Below are 16,063 nucleotides of genomic sequence, written 5' to 3'. Positions count from 1 at the left end.
ACACACTAAGCTACAGTTTTACTAACACGTTTCCCTGTGACAAGATTTTCACTCAGTCAACATAATATTGTCCCCTGGGCAAATTCTATAATCCCTCATAACACTCTTCCTTTCATACATTGACACAACCAAGTTACATATTACAGTAGGTTGTTACCAGCCTTGTACCTGGTAGTTCTAACAAAATATTCTCGTCTATTACCCTGTCGTCCTATCCTGCTCTTTACAAGGGGTCTGTGTGTTCCTCTACCACCTTGTTAGCAATGTATTTATGTAGTTACTTAAGAGTTCTGTGTGTTCCTGCAACATGTTCTTTGGTCAGGAATATGTTTATTTGGTTGACTGATATTCTGACAAGGTCTACTCTGCTTAAGAACATAAGAACATTAGAGCGGCCATACTAGGTCAGACCAATGACTCATCTAGTCTAGTATCCTATCTTCTGACAGTGGCTGTTGCCAGGTGCTTTACTGGGAATGCACAGAACAGGCAACTGAGTGATCCATCCTCTGTCATTCACTCCCAGTTTCTCCAGGGGGGGAGGGATAGCTCAGTGGTTTGAACATTGGCCTGCTAAGCCCACAGCTGTAAGCTCAATCCTCAAGGGAGATGTTTACAGATCTGGGGCAAAAAAGTAATTGGTGAGTAGCTCTGCTTTAAGCAGGGGGTTGGACTGGATGGCCTCCTGAAGTCTCTTCCAACCCTGATGTTCTATGATTCTGGCAGACAGGGACAATCAGAACATTGTGCTGCATCCCTGCTCATCCTGGCTAATAGCTATTGATGGACCTATCCTCCATGAACATATCTGTTTTTCTAACCCAGTTATATTTTTGGACTTTACAACATCCCCTGGCAAGGAATTCCACAGGTTGACTGTAGATTGTGTGAAGAAGTACTTCCTTTTGTTTGTTTTAAACCTACTGCTTATTAATTTCATTGGGTAATCCCTAGTTCTTGTGTTATGTGCAGGATTACATAACATTTTCTTATTCATTTTTTTCACACCAGTCAAGATTTTATAGACCAGTAACTCACCGTTGAAATCAATCAGTGGGCACTCCCTTTAGTTTTTCTCTTCCAAGTTGAGAAGTTCCCGTCTTTTAAACCTTTTCTCATATAGAAGCTGTTCCATAGCCTTAATAATTTTTGTTGTCTTTTTCTGTACCATTCCCAATTCTAATATATCTTTTTTGAGATGGGGCAATTGAAACTGCATACAGTATTCAATGTGTCGCTGCACCACGGATTCAGATAGTGGCATTATGACATTTTCTGTCTTATTATCTGTCCCTTTCCTAATGATTCTTAACACTCTTTTTTGACAGCCTCTGCACATTGAGTGGATGTTTTCAGAGAACTATCCACAATCATTCCAAGATCTCTTTCTTGAGTGGAAGCAGCTAATTTAGATCTAACCAGTTTGTAGGTATAGTTGGGATTATGTTTTCCAATGTGCATTATTTTGCGTTTTTCAACATTGAATTTCATCTTCCATTTTGTTGCCCAGTCCCCCAGTTTTGTGAGATTCCTTTTGAAACTCTTTGCAGTCAGCTTTGGACTTAACTATCTTGAGAAACTTTGTATCATCTGCAAATTTTTCTACATCAGTTTTTATGCCATTTTCCAGTTTATTTATGAATATGTTGAATGGCACTTGTCCCAATACAGATCCATGGGTGACCCTGCTATTAACATCTCTCCATTCTGAAAAATGACCATTTATTCCTACTCTTCATTTCCTGTCTTTTAACCAGTTACCGATCCATAAGAGAACATTCCCTCTTATTCCATGACCATTTAGTTTGCTTAAGAGATTTTGTGAAGGACCTTTTCAAGAGCTTTCTGAAAGTTCAAGTATACTGTGTCAACTATATCACCCTTATCCACATGTTCGTTAACCCTCTCAAGCAGGTCTAATAGATTGGTGAGGCATGAGCTGTGTTGTCTCTTCACAAACAAATCCTGTTCATCCACCTGTCTGATAATTCTATTCTTTACTACAGTTTCAACCAAATTCCCTGGTACTGAAATTAGGCTTACCACCCTGTAATTGCCAGAATTGTCTCTGGATCCTTAAAAATTGGTGTTACATTAGCTATGTTCCAGTTATATGATGCAGAATCTTATTAAATGATAGGTTACATACCACACTTAGTAGCTGGGCAATGTTCTATTTGGGATCCTTCAGAACTCTAGATTGAATCCCATCTGAACCTGGAAATTTATGACTGCTCAATTTAGCAATGTGTTCCAACATCTGTATTGACACTATAATCAGGGAAAATTGCTCAGATTTATCACCTAAAAAGAATGGCTCAGGTTTGGAAACCTCCCTCACATCCTCTGCAGTGAAGATTGACGCAAAAAATTAATTTAGTGTCTCTGCAATGGCCTGACATTACTTGAGTGCTCCTTTAGCATCTCAATTGTGCAGTGACCCCACCAACTATTTGACAGGATTCCTGTCTGATGTACTTAAAAAACATTTGGTGTTAGTCTTTGAGACTTTAGCTAGATGCTCTTCAAATTCTTTTTTGGCCTCCCAAATTATACTTTTACAAATGACTTGCCAGAGTTGATTCTCTTTTTTTTTTCCTCAATAGGATTTAATTTCCTATTTTCCTTTTTCTTTTTGCCTCTAGCCACTTCTTTGACTTTTTTGTTTATCCATGGTTGTACTTTTGTGGTCCTCTTACTATGCTTTTTTAAATTTGGATTACACGTTTAATTTGAACCTCTATTATGGTGTTTTTAAAAAGTCTCCATAGAGCTTGTTGGCCTTTCACTTTTGTGACTGTGCTTTTTAATTTCTGTTTAATTAAATTCCTCATTTTTGTGTAGTTTCCTTTTCTGAAATTAAATGCTACTGTGGTGGGTTGCTCTAGTGTCCCTCCCTCCCCCACCTCCCCACCACACACACATACGAATGTTAGCCTGCCTAGGGCCTCAGCAAGGCTTATATCATCCAATGGAAGTTGGAAACCTCCCTCCCTTGGCTCTCATGTAATTAAAAATGGATCCATCCATATAGATTCTTCTGAATGACATTCAAACCTAACATCTTGGAATCTTAAACACAAAAACGTTTCCTCCACCCACTGGAGCTCATTTGTCAAGGTTGTTATAGTAAATGAGGAAAGCTGTAAAACAAAGACACAACAACGTGAACAAAGGAAATGTTACATTAGGATTTGGGGTAGGCTGCAGGTCTGACTGCAATTGCAAAAGAAAAGGAGTTGGCAGTCCTTTGAAAAATCGATTACTTAATACTTTTGCTTCCTATATCAATTACCTTCAGGACATTATAATTAAAGTTTTGGTCATTTTGATGAAATTTCTACTTTTCTAAAACCACTTAATATTTCACTGACTGTCTTTCCCAAGGCTTCCTTCACCTCCTTGTTTCTCAGAGTGTAAATGAAAGGGTTTAATAGTGGAGTTACGATAGTGTTAAAGATGTTGACAATTTTGTTCAAATTCATTGAGTTCTGTGCAGATGGCATGAGAAAAAGAAAAATGGCAGAGCCATACCAGATAGTCACGATGGTGAGATGGGCCGAGCAAGTGGAAAAGGCCTTTTGCCAGCCTTGGGCTGCAGGGATTCTCAAGATGGTGGAGATAATGAAAATGTAGGAGACCAGGGTTATTGCACATGAGACCATGACAACAATGAATGAGTCGATGAATGTTGCCAGCTCAACAAGGCGCATATCAGCACAGGAAAGGGCTATCCAGGAATCTATGTCACAAATAAAATGATTGATGACATTTGGGCCACAGAAAGGCAACCTGGATATTAGAGACATGAGCACAGAGATAGCCAGGAACCCACACAGCCAAGAGGCGAGGACCAGCTGAGCAGAGAAAGTTGTGTTCATGAGGGAGCTGTAGTGCAATGGGTGGCATATGGCCAGATAGCGGTCATAGGCCATGACGGCCAGGAGGAAACATTCTGTGGAGCCCATGGAGAGGAGAAAAAACAATTGCAGGAGGCAGACAGTGAAAGAGATGGTTTGGCTTGTGCCCAGCATGACGCCAATGGCCTTGGGGACACATGCTGTGGTGTACCAGATCTCTAGGAAAGAGAGATTGCAGAGGAAGAAGTACATAGGAGTGTGCAGGCGTGGGTGGGTCCTCACTAGGGCTGTGATGGACACATTCCCTAGGATCGTTGGGAAGTACATCACAGAAAACAGCACAGCAAGGGCCATCCAGAAATACCAAATGCCTGGAAAACCCAGTAAGATAAACTCCTGCACACTGGTTTGATTTCTTATTTCTGTCCCAGTCATGACGTCCATCTGTCAAGACATGAGAGATCATAAGGCATTTAAATACGCTGAACACACATTTGGATGTGCAGTAGTGCAGGCACCACAATCTGTTAATGCAGATAAGATATCAGAAGGGAAAGGGGTGCTACTCAACACCGTCTTGCCTTGTGCATCTTTCCACAATGAAGATGAGATCTCAATTTATCATTCTTATAAGGCCCATGAGGATACATGTTCATCATATGGTATCTTTCATGTCTTAATGGTTCTTGCCCATCAACTCCATTCAACTCATCCCTGAGAAAGTTTCAGGATTTGGCCCATTCTTTTCATCACTAACCTTGGAAGACAACTTTGCTCTGTACTCAGGACAGAGTTGGAGTTTTTGCACAAGTCTCATTGAAGGTTGACAGGATTTCTACTCCTAAATTCTTTACAGTCTTCTGACCTTCAACCAGGCTTGTGTTACGTGAGCCTAGAGTGGTTAAAAAAAATCTTGAAAACTGTATCCTTTTTGAAAAATGCCGTTTTGTTGAAACTGGAATAGTTCATGAAAACACACTAAGTTTGACTGAAAATCTCATCGAGGTGGTGTCTCAGGTACAGAGTGAAATTTCTAATTTAAAAAAAAAAACCTGGAAAAAATAGCTTTCTATCCCATTATTTAGGGTACTTATTTGGAATGCAGGGGACCCAATCTGAGTGTCATTTTTGTTCCATATTGCAATGAAAACAAAGTGCAAAACTATGCCATTTTTCACAAAATGGAATTCTCATTTCCATTTTTCTTAATGTCTTTTGAAAACTCCAAATCAAATGCTCATTAATAGGGAAAAAATAGAAATTAGCAGTTATATGTATTATTTCTTGTTGTCTTCTGGTAGAATCTTAAGGTCTCACCTGTGGTTGGAGGCCCATTGTGCTTGGCACTGCATAAACATAACATAGAAGCCACCCCTACTCCAAGAAGCTTGCAATCTAAAAGACAAGAGACACAAACCAGTGGAAACCAACACCAAAGATGCAGCTTCCAAGATTTACAGACCAATAGCTTCCCCATTTCTCTTTCACATAACAACCCTCGTCTTCTACTCAACTCCTCTGAAAATCATCTCCACTCAAACCTTAAGGTCTGGGATAGACCAGAACAAGAGTTAGGAATAATGTTTCAAATACTTTCCAAGGCCAAATGCTTAAGAAACCTATAATTCACCCCACTATTGCATGTATATTTGTCACATTTTACAATGATGATTGCTCCCAGAGCTGAGAGAGATGTCAGTTTATGGCATGAAGAATAAATGGTCGGTCATCCTTGCACCCTGGTATTTTCAGAGGGATCTAGGGGAGTCAGGTACCCAGTTGTCCATAACATTCAGTGGAAAGTGCACCAGAAACTCCCTTAGGCTCTTTGAACATCCCAGCTGCAATGTCCAACCTCTGTCTGTAGTGTTGTTTGAAATCCTCAGACAGATAATGATCCTTAGCACTTGTGTAGCTCTTTATAGCTGCATTGTGCAGAGAATGACCATTCATCCACACAACACACCGGCATGCTAGAAGCCTGACTGAAGGCACAGTGGAGTGAATAGTTGACTTGCCAAGTGTAATTGTTCCCATTGTAGAGCAGCGGCATCCAAGTCTCAAGTCTCCTAGATGTTAAGGTCAGAATGGACCATCATGACCATCTAGGCAGACCTCCTGCACATCACAGATCATAGAACCTCCCCCACCCACTCCTGTAATAAACCTCTAACCTCTGGCTGAGTTTCCAAATTCCTCAAATCATGGTTTAAACACTTCAAGTTAAAAAGAATCCACAATTTACACTAGTTTAAACCGGCAAGTGACCCATGCCCCAAGCTGCAGAAGAAGGTGAAACCCCCCCATGGTCTCTGCCAATCTGACCTGGGAGAAATTTCCTTCCTGACCTCAAATATGATGATCAGTTAGACCAGTGGTCCCCACCCTTTTTCGTCTGGCAGGCGCCAGACGAAGGACCATGGCGGTGGTCAAGTATCCACCGAAATTTGGCGGCATTTCTGCAGATACTTGACCGCCAGTTAGTATTCGGGCCCATTTACATGCCCTCACAGGTGCCATGGTGCCCACATGCACTGCATTGAGTACCCCTGAGTTAGACCCGGAGCATGTGGGCAAGACTCATCAGCCAGACCCTGGGAAAGAATTCTCTGTAGTAACTCAGAGCGCTCCTGTCATAAACAAAGAGCTAAGGGTAGCATAAAATCCTTCTTTACCCTGTAAAGGGTTAATTCCTTTTTTACCTGCAAAGAATTAAGAAGCTCAAATAACATGGGTGGCACCTAACCAAAAGAACCGATAAGGGAAAAAAGTACTTTCAAAATTGTGGGGGAAAGTTTACTGTTGGGGTCTCCTGGAGTCAACAAGGATCCAGGGCAGAGAAAATACATCTCCCTAAGCCATACCTAAGATAAGCATCGAATATTGCAAAAATAGTAAGTAATAGCAAAAAAAATGTGTTAGGTTATCTTTTGTTTCAGCTTGTGAATGTTCCCTGTGCTAAGAGGGAGGTTTATCCCTGTTTTTGTAACTTTAAAGATTTGCCTAGAGGGGAAATCCTCTGTGTTTTAAATCTTTTTGTTACCCTGTAAAGTTATCTTCCATCCTAATTTTACAGAGGTGATTCTTTTATCTTTTTTTAAATAAGCTTCTTTTACGATTGTTTTCAGTGTCCTAAGACCCAGGGGATTTGATCTGTGCTCATTTTGTAACCAACTGGTTAGGATATTATTCTCAAGCATCTCCAGGAAAGGGGGTATAGGTGCTTGAGGGGGGGTATTTTGGGGGAGGTAGGGCTCCCAAAATGTTTGTTTAAATCACTTGATGGTGGCAGCGATACCAAAGGCAAGGAAGAAATTTGTTCCTTGGGAAAGTTCTTAATCTAAGCTGGTAAAAATAAGCTAATGGGGTCTTTCGTGTGGGTCCCCACATCTGTACCCTAGAGTTCAGAGTGGGGAGGAAACCCTAACATCTCCCCATCTAGTTACCCATCTCCAGCCATTGGGGATATTTGCCACTAGCAGTTGCACATTGGCTACATGCCATTGTAGGCAGTCTCATCATACCATCCTCTCCATAAATTTATCAAGTTCAGTCTTGAAGCCAGTAAGTTCCCCCCCCCCCTTCGGAGGATGTTGCAGAACTTCACTCCACTGATGGTTAGAAACCTTTGTCTAATTTCAAGCCTAAACTTGTTGATGGCCAATTATAGCTATTTGTTCTTGTGTTCACATTGGTGCTTAACTTAAATAACTCCTTTCCCTCCCTGGTGTTTATCTCCCGATGTATTTATAGAGAGCAACCATATCTCCCCTCAGTCTTCTTTCAGTTAGGCTAACCAAGCCAAGCTCTTTGAGTCTTTTGTCACAAGGTAGGTTTTCCATTCCTCAGATCATCCTATGGCGCTTCTCTGCACCTGTTCCAGTTTGAATTTATCTTTCTTAAAAATGGGACACAGAATATTACAGATGAGATAGAATAATAGAATAATAGGGTTGGAAGAGACCTCAGGAGGTATCTAGTCCAATCCCCTGCTCAAAGTAGGACCAACATCAACTAAATCATCCCACTCAAGGGACAATCATTCCAGCCAACTATTATTCCACTTTACAAGGTTGTCCAGATCTTGTATGATATTCTGGTCCTCATCTGTTTGGGCAATACCTTCCAACTTTATGTCCTCAACAAATTTTATTAGCACCCTCCCACTTTTTGTGCCAAGGTCAGTATTAAACATGTTAAATAAAATTGGAACTCCGCAAGTAACCTCGCTCTAGCCTGACAGTTCACCTTTCACTATGACATGCTGTAGTCTCCTCTTTAAGTGGTTCCTTATCCGCTTTTCAATTCTCATAATAATCCCCATCTTCTCCCATTCAACTAAGAATTTCTTGTGTGGAACTGTATCAAATGCCTTACAGAAATACAGGTTGTGCAGATCTACAGCATTTCTTTTGTCTAAAGTATCAGTTGGCTTCTCAAAGAAAGAGGTGACTTTGTTCTGCCATGATTAAACTTTTTTAAAACCATGTTGTATTTTGTCCCAATTACAATTAACCTCTATGTCCTTAACTGCTTTTGCTTTCAAAATTTGTTCCAACACCTTGCATACAATTAAGGTCAAACTAACAGATTTGTAGTTTCCTAGGTCATTTTTTTGTATTTTTAAAAATAGGAGCTATATTAGCAATTTTTTCACTCATAGGTTACATCCCCCAAGTTTACAGATTCATTAAAGAGCCTTGCTATTGGGCTTGCAATTTTATATATCAATTCCTTTAACTTTGTTGGATGGAGATGATACCCTTCCTCCTGCCCCCGATTTAGTCCATTAAGCTGTTTAAATTTGACTTCCACTTCGGACATGGAAATTTTACCTCCATATGCTCATTCCCATTAGCCACTCTGCCGCTACTCTTAAGTTCTCCATTAGCCTTATTAAAAACTGAAGCAAAGTACTTTTTTAGGTGTAAGGCCATGCTTAGATCATCTTTGATCTTTATCCCATCCTCAGTGCTTAGCAGTCCAACTTCTTTCCTTGTTTTCTTTTTACTTATATGGCAATTGAACCTTTTACTACTGGTTTTAATTCCCTTTGCAATGTCCCACTCTGCTTGGATATTGGCAGTTTTTACTTTATCCCTTTCTGACCTCCAAGAGGTAGCCTTCCTTACTGATGGATACCATCTTCCATTTCTTGTAGACTTTCTGCTTTCTCTTAATCACCAGTTTGAGACTCTTGCTTATCCAGCTTGGTCTGCAACGCTTCCTAACAAATTTTTTTCCCTTCCAGGGGAGTCATGGAGGTGATGTGATTTGTCCAAATCTGAGAGACAACTGGGCGTAGAACACAAGAGTTCAGATTCCTAATTCTGTGCCCTGTGCCTGATCTCAGATATAGACATCGTGAAACCTCCAATTGCCAGAAGATAGAACTGGACAAATGGGGTTGATCACTCCACATGGCTCTGTTCTGTTCATTCTCTCTGAAACATAGGGCACTGGCCACTATCAGAAGACAGGATACTGGGCTACATGGACCATTGGTCTGAACCAATATTGCTGTTCATATTCATTTATAGAAAAAGAAATATATAAATTCTTCTCTATTTGCCTCATCTAAATTACTAAACAAGTAAATCCAAGAGATTAATTTATTAGCACCCCCTGGAATATTTCCATTTAAACATTTTTGAGGGATTAGAGACTTTAGCAAAAAATATTTTCACAGTTAAAAAATGGGATCTTTGTAAATAGAAAACTTCAGTTTCTCGTTTAACCTATTTAAACAAACTTCCAGCGATGGGGATTCTACAGCCCCCCTTGGAAACTTGTTCCAGATCTTAACTACCCTTAGAGTTCAGAAGTTTATCCTAATATCTAACCTAAATATCCTTTTCTGCAGATAAAGCCCATTATTTCCTGTCATAACTTCAGTGGACATGGCAAACAATTGATCCCTATCCTCTTGACAATGACCCTAATATAGTTGATGATTGTTATAAGATTTCCCCGCTCCTCCACCAAGACTTCTTTCTTCATGATTAAACACGCCCTGTTTTTTAAAGCTTTCCTTATAGGTCAAGTTTCCTAAAGCTTTCATCATTTTTGTTGCTTTCCTCTGGACTCCATCCAGTGGGTCCACATCTTTCCTAACGTGTGGCTCCCAGAAATGAACACAGTAATCCAGCTCAGGCATCACCACTGCAAAGTAAAGTGGAACAATTACTTCTCCTGTCTTACTTGCCACATTCCTGTTTGTGTCACAGAATCATAGAGTATACCTCCAAATTATATTGCCCTTTTATGCAGCTGCATCACATTGCTGACTCATAATCAATAAGGGGATCACTATACTCCCCAGATACTTTTCAGCAGTATGACCACCTAGACAGTTATCCTCCATTTTGTAGATTTGCATTTGATTTTCCCTTCCTAAGTGTAGTAAAATGCACTTATCTTACTTGAATTTCAACTTGCTGATTGTTGACCAGTTCTCTAATTTTTCAGGGTTGTTTTGAATTCTAATCCTATCCTCCAAAGTGCTTGAAACCCTTTCTAGCTCGGCGTCATCTACAGTTTTATTAAGCATAGACTCCATTTAATTATCCAAACTATTAATGAAAATATTGGACAGGTCTGGACCCAGGACTGAGCCTGGCAGGGCTCCACTAGGTACGCCATCCCAGTGCAACAGTAAACCATTCATAACTACACTTTTGTGTACCCACCTGATAGTAATTTCATCTAGACCACATTTCTGTAGTTTGTGTCAAAGCCTGACTTACATCAAGATATATCACATCAACAGCTTCCCCCCATCCACTAGACCAATAACCCTGTCAAACAAATGTTTTAATTTAAAATTGAATGTTTTTAAACAAAAAAAATCATTTTTTCAATGAAAAAATACATTAAAATTTTGGATGGAAATTAAAATAACTTTATGGAGTATATGTCCATCAATGGCTATTAGCAAGGGATGGTGTCCCTAGCCTCCATTTTCTGGAAGCTGTGAATAGGTGACAGAGGATGATCACTTGATGATTACCTATTCTGTTCATTCCTTCTGGGTACCTGGCATTGGCCACTGTCAGAAGACATGATCCTGGGCTAGGTGGACCTTTGGTCTGACCCAGCACGGCCGTTCTGATGTTATGTGCTTATGTTCTCTAAATATTAGATGCAAAAAACCCAACTAACTCTATTAGGTACACAATTTAAAATGAACGCTATTTCCTAGACTACAAACTATATTAAAAAATAAATTTGAGCTGTATCCTTAATCAGCCAGACGTTTAGAACGACAGTGGCAATTTCCAGCTGGGTCATATTGCCCTGAAAGGTGAAGTTATTTCACACTACAATTACTTTCTCTTACAATTTCAGATGTGTCTGGCTAGTGGATCTGTCTTACCAACTGTGTTGATGGAGCTTGTCAATATAAACTCCCTTCATTCCCAAACTTTTTCTCTCCAGAAGACATACAGCAGCCTTGACTGCTGCTAAGTGGTGCATTATAGGATGGCATATCTTGCTTTCCCCAAATACATATATATATACACATTGGAGGAAGATTTCATAGGTGATTCTCATTTCTGTGACAGTAATTTTATGCCACTGTAGCAGTGTCAAGCAGATTTAAAGTCTCAGTGATCATCACTTCACGTTTATGAACCTGGTACACTGCTAGAGTGGTGTGCAGCGTAGTCCATATAAAGGAGAATCTGCCACTCCACAACCAGAGAACTCTCTCAAAGTCTGTAGATCTCTACATCGGTTAGAATCTCTTTCCATCACCATCCAACTGTCTTTACCCCCTACCTACCTTCCCCATGAAAGGCAGCTCCAAAGGATCGCATGAGGGGAACTGCTTTGTACTCCACCCTTATCTCCCCATCCCTCTGGGGACATGTGAACCCAGCAGAATGTCACAGACTTCCCTAGGGTTTGTAACACATTCTGCTAAGTCAGGCTGATAGCCTGGTTAAAGCATAGGAAACGAGCACACTAGCCCTGTCTTTCCCAAATGCTTCTTGCACTGTGAACTTCAGTGTGTTACGCCAGCCCCCTCCCTCAGCCTCATTTTCCCCTTCTGTGAAATAATGATAAATACCATAATTTGATGCCTCCCAGTTGCTGGACACAGATACAGAACTCCTAAAAGAAGTCACATATGTGAGTTTTATGGGTCCTAGAATAGTAAAGATTTATGCTGCATATACTTGAGCTCAATCCACTAGCATCTGATCTAATCACCATTTACAGATATATAGCTAAAAAGCACTCCTGTAACAGGGGAAAGCACCAGTACAGAAATCCATAGATTCATGGATTCCAAGGTCAGAAGAGGCCATTGTGATCATCTAGTCTGGACTCTCCAAAATAATTTCTACTGCACTTTTTTTTTAGAAAATATCCAATCTTCATTTAAAAATCCCTGCCACACACCTTGGTAAATTGTCCCAATAATTAATTACACTAATTGTAAAAATTAACACCTTATGCCCAGTCTGAATTTGTCTAACTTCAACTTCCAGCCACTGGATTGTGTTAGAACTTTCTCTGCCAGACTGAAGAGTCCATTATAAATATTTGTACCCCATCTAGGAATTTAGAGACTTTGATTAAGTCAGCCCTTAACTTGCTCTTTGTTAAACTAACTGGATTGAGCTCTTTGAGTCTATCACTTTAGAGCGTGTTTTCTAAACCTTCAGTTGTTCTTATGGTGTTTCTCTGAACCCTTTCCAGTTGATCAACATCTTTCTTGAACTGCCTGTACCAGAACTGGGCACAGGATTCCAGCAATGTTTGCACCAGTTCCAAATACACAGCCGAAATAACCTCTCTACTCCTTCATGAGATTCCCCTGTTTATGCATCCAAGCATTGCATTAGACCTTTACGCCACAGGATCTCACTGGGAGCTCATGTTCTGCTGGTTATGTGCCATGGCCTTCAAACCTTTTTCTGAGTCACTGTTTCTTAGATTATAGTCCCCAATCCTTGAGTAAGGCCTGCATTCTTTCTTCCTGTGGGTATACATTTACATTTAACCACATTAAATCATATATTATTAATTGCTTGCATCCAGTTTACCATGCAATCCATATTTTCAGCTGGCCTTTGTCTCTTTTCTGGGCAAGGAGACCACCTGATCTCTTTGTTCTCCAACATCCTAGGTTGGCAGCTTGTGGGGAAGGGGGCCAGGCCATGAGTTGCCAGGAGACAGGGTGGCCGACATTCTCTGTGCAGACCCCTGCCGCTCTAGGGCTTTGCAACAATCATACTCCCTTATCCCACCATGTAGATACTTAAAAAATGCATAAGGGAAACTGAGGCACCCACACAGTATTCAGAGAAAAGATTAATAACTTTCCCACTTTATCACAGAGTCCAGGATCTCTTTCTCAAGAGATAATATCTAATATAAATCCCATCATTTTGTATCATAGAATATCAGGGTTGGAAGGGACTCAGGAGGTCATCTAGTCCAACTCCCTGCTCAAAACAGGACCAATCCCCAACTATTTTTTTTTGCCCCAGATTCCTAAATGACTCCCTCAAGGAGTAAACTCACAACTGTGGGTTTAACAGGCCACTGCTCAAACCACTGAGCTATCCCTCCTCCCCATGCATGTACAGCTGGGGTTATTTTTTTCAATGTGCATTACATTGCACTTATATACACTGAATTTCATCTATTATTTTGTTGCCTGGTCCCTGAATTTTAGTGAGATCCCTTTGTAACTATTTGCAGACAGCTTTGGATTTAACTATCATAAGTAATTTTTATTATCTGCAAATGTCGCCACTTCACTCTTCATTTCTGGGGGAACTATACTGTATAATGGGCACTAGGGGGCAGCAGAGGGCGGGGTGGGGAAGGGGCGGCTATATGTATAATGGGCACTGGGGCAGCAGAGGGTGGGGGTGGGGAAGGGGCGGCTATATTGTATAATGGGCACTATGGGCAGCAGAGGGTGAGAGGTAGGCAAGTGTGGAAGTTTTTTAGGTTTACAGCATATACCTTTATGTGCATTTGCTTTAGTTAGCATAACCAGGAGGAAATCTGTTGGTGTGACCACCGTTACACTTTCGTAAACTAATCTGAATGGAGAATTAAATCATAAGACTACATATACTAATTAATGTGAATGTGTGGGTGAGAAAATCAGCCTTTCTATATCTTACTGAAAGGACAGGTGTGTATTTGATGGTTTATGTATCAGAGTGATTTTCTATGTGCGTGTGCTTATGCCTTAGACAGAGAAATAGAGATAGTGTGTGTGCATTGTGTTTGTGTGGCTGTGTTTGAGTGCATGCATTTCGGGGCTTGAATCTGTATGTATGTACCTCCATATGTGTGTCTGCAGTGTATGTGTTGTGTGGATCTGCAGTGTGTGTGTGTGTGTGTGTGTGCATACACCTGTTTGTGTGCATGTGCATCAATGAATGAATGCTTGGTTAATATGTGTGTGTGCGTGAATATATTGCCTGCTCTGTGTGTGTGAACTGTGATCTGCTGTGTAGCATGGACAACTAAAGCCAGGTCCTCAGCTGGTGGATATGAATGTAGCTCTGAAAGCCAACTGAGTTCCACCCGTTTTCGCCAGCTGAAGCTATGTCCTGAAGTTCCACATTTCTCCTTGGTTGATCCCGTGGAGCATTGATGTCCAGGCAGAACTGTGCTCCGCAGTACCACCACTGCAAATCGCTGATGGTAAGTGCACCATGGCCTGATATATCAGTGAGGCCATATGCATCCCTGGCAGCACCTGGATAGTGTCACTGTCTATCTTACAGCTCTGTCCTGGCCTCTCTGTGAATTTCTTAGTGGTTCTGGTCTAATTCCCAGCAGAAACAGGCTTCCTGGACTCCAGCATCTAAGAAAAAAACCTCGGATCTGAAGAATACCAATAAATATGGTGAGTCTCAGGCCCCGGGACTGAGTTTCACAGCCCGGATCAGTCGCTAGTTATGAGTTGACAGGAGGGGACATGGATCAGCATTCATGTTGCACTACCTGGCCTTAGGCTGGAGAAGATAATGATCCAATCATTGGACCAAATTTGGTGAAGAATCTTGATCACATGTTCCCTAAGGTAGCATATGCTAAGAAGTAGAAGAACTTGACAGGAAGCCACATGAAAACTACAATACTGTGTATGATGCCAATTGCCCTATTTACTGGTGGGTTCAGAAGTCACATTAAGGGAAGACAGATGTGGCATGTCAACTAACTTCTGGGTTCTGGTCCATAGAAATTATCTCCTTTGGGTCACTTTTGAAACACATTGCCTGATGGGAGCATGAGTGTGTGTATGTATGAGTAAGTGAGCTTGTATTCCCACTGCTCTCTCTAATTATCTATCAGTCCACCTAACTATCCATTTATTTATTTGTCTGTATAATCATTTACCAATCCACCTAATTGTCTGTCTTGTTTTTTGTCTGTCCATCAAGATGTCTGTCCATTTTTCCTCCTTCTGCTTTTTGTCCACCCAATTATCTATCCATCTGTCTAACTGCCCATCTATACAGGGCAAGGTAATATTTTTCACTGATCCAACTTCTATTGGTGTAAGAGACAAGCTTTCGAGGTTACAGAGAGTTCTGCTTCAGTGGAATGTAGCTAATGTGATGCCAATTTTTAAAAAGCAGTTTCAGAGTCAATCCTGGTAATTACAGGCTAGTAAGTCTAACTTCAACACCAGGCAAATTGATTGAAACAGTAAAGAACAGAATTCTCAGACACAGTGATGAACATGATTTATTAAGAAAAAATCAACATGGCTTTTGTACATGGAAATAATGCCTCACCAATCTGTTAGAATGCTTTGAGGTGTCAGCAAACATGTGGACAAGGGTGATCCTGTGGATATAGTGTGCTTGTATTTTCAGAAACCCTTTGACAAGTTCGCTCACCAAAGTCTCTTAAGCAAAGTAAGATGTCATGGGATAAGAGGGAAGGTCCTCTCTGTAGTAGAAAGGGAGCCTAAGATATATGCCCTTGTATCAGAGGCATGGTAAAAGTCCTGAGTTAAAGTAGTGGGCAAGCTTTTCTAATATAAAGCAAAGTTAGCAAAAGTCAGGCTGTGAGCAAACGTCAGGCTCTGCTTGCTTGCAGGTTTACAGAATTTGGCAAGAACAGGGCTCATATTGCAGAAATACACATTCCTAAGAAGTGCTAGTTAGAGAGTACTTATGCAAACACATGTGCAAGATGATGAGTGATAACTAGCC

General features: G+C 40.7%; 1 protein-coding gene across 1 annotated transcript; it reads right to left on the bottom strand.

Annotated features, from left to right (window-relative positions):
* Positions 1 to 3,323: 3,323 nt before the first annotated feature.
* Positions 3,324 to 4,271, bottom strand: LOC127031838 (olfactory receptor 6F1-like). Its single transcript, XM_050918856.1, has one exon. It carries the CDS (start codon positions 4,212 to 4,214, stop codon positions 3,324 to 3,326), a length of 891 nt encoding a protein of 296 aa, XP_050774813.1. The 5' UTR covers positions 4,215 to 4,271.
* Positions 4,272 to 16,063: the final 11,792 nt, after the last annotated feature.

The sequence above is a fragment of the Gopherus flavomarginatus genome, chromosome 11 (assembly GCF_025201925.1).
Source record: "Gopherus flavomarginatus isolate rGopFla2 chromosome 11, rGopFla2.mat.asm, whole genome shotgun sequence".
Lineage (NCBI taxonomy): Eukaryota > Metazoa > Chordata > Testudines > Testudinidae > Gopherus > Gopherus flavomarginatus.
The sequence above is the reverse complement of the archived record's forward strand: the minus strand, read 5'-3'. Positions and strand labels throughout refer to the sequence as shown.

What these genes read in the sequence shown, in the direction of transcription:
- LOC127031838 (XM_050918856.1), bottom strand. Translation starts at nt 4,214, where the DNA reads ATGGCCCTTGCTGTGCTGTTTTCTGTGATGTACTTCCCAACGATCCTA.